Below are 5,600 nucleotides of genomic sequence, written 5' to 3'. Positions count from 1 at the left end.
CCACCCACCACCACCCTCGACCACCCACCACCACGCACCGTCGGCCACCACCACCGTCCACCACCCACCACAACCGTCCATCACCACCACCCACAGTCCGCCACCACCACCACCCACCACCACCACCCCTACCATCGGCCACCACCACCACCGTCCACCACCCACCACAACTATCCATCACTACCACCTACCTACCATTCACCGCCTACCAAAACCGACTGCCACCAATCGTCCACCACCACCCACTTCCACAGTTTGTACACCACCACCAATTATTTTAGCAGTCTACAGACGTTAAATAAATATTATCTACTGTGATATGTATGATAGGTAACTAATTTTCAGCTTATGCAGACGCTATACAGTTAATAAAACAAACAGTATTATATTTTCAGATTGCAGACCTTCTGACCACATCTTCAGTTGTAAACATGAAATCAGATGAAATCAGATTGCAGACAGTTTTTGTCTTAAAAAACAAACAGTACCAAAATGATCGAAGTTCAATTATTTTCCCAAAGTTTGTGAATGTAGTCGTAGATGATGGAATTAAAAGACTTAAAATGGTAGCTGAACGTTGAGACAATAAAATTGTCATAAAGAGCCACTGAGATAGAGTTTTCGTTATTCACACGAATAAATATATGCATTGTTCTTTTGGTTCTTAATTTTAACACGTAAACAAGTATAGTTGTTACATGTAAACTTATATTTAGTTGGTGCTTATTTTCTATTTCAACCTTTTAGGAATACTCATATTACCTTAGATCAATAGATCATATTAAGGGCTGAAGCGAACCGACTTAAAAAACCAAACTGAATCGAGTCAAACAAAGTTAAAACCGGTTTGGGTCTAGAAATTAGTTTCTAAAGGAAAAGTGAAAAAAAAATATTGGATCAGATCGACCGGACCAACTCAAAGCAGATTCAAAACCAATTTTAACTCCAAATCGTTCTTCAAGTGAATATATATATATGTATGTATGTATGTATGTATGTATGTATGTAAACTGATTTCAAACCTACGGATTAGATCGGACTGGAACATGCTTCATCCAAATTGGTTTGAAAATCGTTTTCCATGCTTGAACCAATTCGAATTTGCATTTTGCACCTCTAGTTTTAATCGGTTATGAAAAAGGTAATATTAAACATTGAGTGGCTTGTAACCGGAAAAAAGTTTTAACAATAAAAATTTATAGAACAGCGATAAAAATTGATTTACTATTCGAAAAACTTTTCTTCTTTTATTACAATTAAGAAAAGAGTTTTTCTAATCGAGATCATACATTACTTTAGCTTTAAAACATTAGTTTTAGAATGAATTTTGCCATTTTGGTATAAAATGTCCCCATAATTAATCAAACTCACTAGTAATTTTTTAACATTCAATCGATAAACACTTGCACAACATTAGTTACATATTTTACTGCTATACTTGTGTACGTCAGGTTACAACAACTTTATTTACAATAAAAGATCAACAACAAATTTGCTGCAAAAACTAAAAAAATAAAACAATAACTCGGCCCTTTTTCACAACAAAGGCTGGACTCACAATCACACTTCATGACTTCATTCTACAACTTGGTATGAAACATAATTAGGCCGAGAAACTCGATATATTAACCGATCAAAATGTATACGACCTAAACAAGTAGCTGATTCGGCATCACTAGCAACCGACTCGGCTTCTAAACTCAAGAAACATAAGTGCGGCACCATAATGAGCAATTGCGCCCATGATGACAAAACAATGAAAGATTTGATGACTATGACCGACAAGATCAAACCAACCAGGTTTCCATCTTTCTGGGATCCTAGTAATATAAAACATAGTACCCGTCAAGTATGAAACCGCCATTAATGTTTCATACGCCAAGATTCCGTTCCTTTGAGGTTCATGCCAGTTCACCATTATGGCATGAACTGCTGGTATGAGCCCAAAAAGACCCATACCCATAAACAAAAAAGCCTTAAAAGAGCGAAACTTTCCACTAGACAGTGAAGGTGATAACAAGGTTACAATGGTAAAAACACCCATGACTGTGATGCCACCTAGGTACACGAATTGCCACATGGGCTCGCATTGGAAAATGTAGTATATTGGCGGGAAAAATGAGGTGATGATCATAGCGGTGATTCCAGCATAGTCCATTTGGAGGAGTACGAGGTTTAGGCAGTGCGAGTGACAACTAAACAGGTGGCAGCTGGTGCTCGAGAGGAGGCAGAACATCGAGCCGCCCTGGAACACGAAAAAGGGCCACCGTGTGATTGCCATTAGTGGCGGCCCGGTCTCCATGTCTACTGGTGATTCATGCTTTAAATCAATGAGTTTTGGTGTATTCTATAAAATTATTGCCTTTTTATAGTCCAATTGTATATCTTTTAATTTCAAAATCACCTTTTAGGTAACTTAGTTCATAATATTGGATATGCTACACTTTCATTTTATTTAATTAAGATATATCAACATCAATTTTAATCCTTAGTACTCAAAAGTACTTGTTTGACAAAAAAGTCAACATGTGTGAATGAAGGAGCAAGGTGCAAACAACCACATACCATAAGTGAGTTATGCGAGACATTTCCATCTGAGTTTAATGGAAAAGACCTGAAAATTTCATAACAAAAAAATAACATAAATGAAAAGAAAATCATAATCATATCCTTAAAAATCAAAACTTTGCTGAACATGTTGAAGATTCTTTCTTTGGATAGTTTAACAATTTCTTGACAGGATGTTAGGATGTTATGGATCACAATATTCTTCTCATTTGTGAGGGTATTTTAAGTAATTATACAACAAAACAAGAACAAGAAGGATATGTACCAATGCAATTAATGAAATGCAAAAGTGAAAGAATCTTTACATACCAAGTTAATAAATTGAGAAAATCTGAAACTTGAGGTACATGCATCAAGTTTGTAATGGTCAAGCCCAAAAATACAACAAATCCAATTAAATGCCTGCACATAAAAATACTAAAAATGTCAGTAATACTAATATCTACCACATATTTTGTTTTGATTTTAGTGATGTAGTTTTTAATATTTAATAACATTAGTAGCTTTTGAAAGTTATGTGGTACTTTAAATTAGCATGAATGAAGGTTATTAACATGAATGAGTTTACCAACACTTTTATGAAACTTGATCAAATGATATACAAGTATTTATGCACACTGTACAACATTTCGTATAGTGTAAAACATCCCAACAAAACGTTGAAATGATGATAATATTCGCTATTCGAATCCATCATATATTCCCAAACCATTGAAGAATCCGACAATCAATTTGAACAGCAAAAGTTTTATTAAAATAAACCTGGCTAGTAAGAAACTAGACAAGGAGAGACAAAATTACAAACCCAACTAGAAACACAACCTGAATTGCAAAAAAATATGAAAAACCAATAAATTGAAAATAATACGTGTGAAATTGAGAGAGAGAATTTGTACTTACGTCCATACATTAAGGGTTTCATTATGCCAACGAAGTAGGCTAACAAGGGCTTGTTTCAAAGGCCAATCAGCTCGGTAATAATTCAAAATGAATTCGTTATTGAAGAGGTAGGTCCCAGCAGAGCCCAGTTGGACCCGCAAGACTCACCCTGAACAGGGACGTCTGCGCGGTTGGACCCGCAAAACTCACCTTAAACAGGGACGTCTGCGCAGTTGGACCCGCAAGACTCACCTCGAAGAGAGACGTCTGCGCAGTTGAACTCGCAAGACTCCTTAGAGGGACGTCTGCGCAAAGACCAACTGGATCCGCAGGACCAACCATGCTCAGAGACGCGACGTCCTTACGCGCAGTACGCAAGCTGTTCCCGCGGGAAAAGTCTCTCAATGGTGACGTACTCCGCCTGTTCCCGCAGCTACGGATACTAGCCATCAGGGAAGGCTACCCGCACAGCAAGGCTACACGCACAAGGCACTAACTCAAATAATTCAGTAATGTCACCTGAAGAGGGAATGAGCAAGCCGGGAATACTCCCGCCCAAAGCCGGGAATTCTCCTTCCCAAATGAGCCAGTCCGTACGCTACTGGAGGACCTTTGTACTATACCTGCCAAGGTATGGACAAAAGATCTGACCAAAGCTGCGACAGCTCACTGACAACAGTACGACGAGCAGCACGCTCTAGTACTTAATGTTACTATCAGCCGCTGCCTACTCACCAACCCCTGTCGTGACACGTGCATAGCCTGCAGTTGGTGGAAAAGGAATAGTACACAGCCGGCCATGTCATTATCAGCCGCTGCCTACCCACCAACCACTAGCATGGCATGTGCGTAGCCCACAGTTGGTTGAAAAGGAATACTATTCAGCCGGCTGTACCTGCTTGGAAACCTACCTTCGGCTATAAATACTCCAACACCTTGGAACGGTATCATCATCTTATATCTTCATATATTATCTGATATCTGCTCTAGTCATTTCTCTTAATATACACTTATATTCAAGAGCAATCTAGTCTGATTCTCACGCCGGAGGGTGGTCACAAGGAGGTACCCCCTTCTCAGTGACGAGCTCACGGTGTCTGTTTTGCAGGTCATCAGAAGAATAACCATCTTGCCAGACCTAACCCTCGTGGGAAACATCTATTTAACCCCCAGATTATTCGTAATCTGCCCGAGGTCGATTAGTGTTTCTTCAGTTATCCTTCATATACTCGGGTAATTCTTCGAATCTCAATAACCGGTATTCTGTTTGGGTTTTGTGACTCACTGTCTTCTTCTTTTTCTTCTTTGTGTTTTTGATTTTGATTTTCTTTGTAATGACAAGATTCGATTTGTCATCGTCGTTCGAGATCTCGGTAGATCTTCTCTTCCACACATGCCCATTTATTGAGTTCATAATATTTTGTGAATGTGCAACACACAAGTGTGTGTGAATGAATGGTAATGAGATCTGAGTAATGTGTGTTTTGATTACCTAGACCACATGTGTTGTGTATTTATGGAATGAAGGAAGGATTTGAAAGCAGTTATGGTTATTGGAGCAACTGCTACCTACTAAAAGCAGCCAATTTACTTTATTTTATTTTTATTATTTTTATTATTATAAGAATTGTTAGGAGTTCTTCCAAATATTCCCTTTTATCACCTACTCGTCATAATGGCCCGTTATTTCATTCGTGTATGATCGAGTTTTGGCTGCACCAGCTCGATGTTAGCTTCCCTCTTTCTCTTTAATTTTAACTAGTACACGTCCTGCGCGTTGCAGCAAGAGCGTTGATACATGTTAGCCTGTGCGTCGTGATGGAACGTTGATAAAACATAATGTTACTAAAGCTTGTACGCACATTATAATTGGTCTGGTTTTAATAAAATTTATATTGAAACGTTATAAAATAAGTAAGTATATATGTAAACTTAAGTTGCCATGAAGAATATATATATATATGTATATATATACATATATACACACATATATATTATATTTGACCCATGTGTCTCATTGGATGAGCTCGATATTAAATAAAATTTATGTCGAATCGTACGTAGAAACATTGACGCGCGTTTGTATTCGAAATTTAGAGTAACATTACTTGTGAAAAAGGTTAAAATATATTATATTAACTTTGATCGGGGCC

The 5,600-nt window shown here is 37.9% G+C and overlaps 1 protein-coding gene across 1 annotated transcript; it reads right to left on the bottom strand.

Annotated features, from left to right (window-relative positions):
- Positions 1-1,463: 1,463 nt before the first annotated feature.
- LOC143585295 (heptahelical transmembrane protein 1-like) lies at positions 1,464-4,861 on the bottom strand. The gene is made up of 5 exons (XM_077067113.1): positions 4,666-4,861; positions 3,469-3,568; positions 2,878-2,970; positions 2,566-2,614; positions 1,464-2,347 (listed from the first exon to the last, which is right to left on the bottom strand). Exons 1-5 carry the CDS (start codon positions 4,859-4,861, stop codon positions 1,676-1,678), a joined length of 1,110 nt encoding a protein of 369 aa, XP_076923228.1. The 3' UTR covers positions 1,464-1,675.
- Positions 4,862-5,600: the final 739 nt, after the last annotated feature.

The sequence above is a fragment of the Bidens hawaiensis genome, unplaced genomic scaffold (assembly GCF_021521415.1).
Source record: "Bidens hawaiensis isolate Kalapana, Puna unplaced genomic scaffold, B.hawaiensis_p1.1 tig00033810_1, whole genome shotgun sequence".
NCBI lineage: Eukaryota > Viridiplantae > Streptophyta > Magnoliopsida > Asterales > Asteraceae > Bidens > Bidens hawaiensis.
This window is presented reverse-complemented; position numbering and strand designations above follow the sequence as displayed.

What these genes read in the sequence shown, in the direction of transcription:
- LOC143585295 (XM_077067113.1), bottom strand. Translation starts at nt 4,861, where the DNA reads ATGAACTCAATAAATGGGCATGTGTGGAAGAGAAGATCTACCGAGATC. An exon ending in ATTACCCGAGTATATGAAGG is followed by an intron (nt 3,569 to 4,665) that starts ATAACTGAAGAA and finishes CCTACCTCTTCA; the next exon opens with ATAACGAATTCATTTTGAAT. An exon ending in TCTCGCATAACTCACTTATG is followed by an intron (nt 2,348 to 2,565) that starts GTATGTGGTTGT and finishes ATAATTTTATAG; the next exon opens with AATACACCAAAACTCATTGA.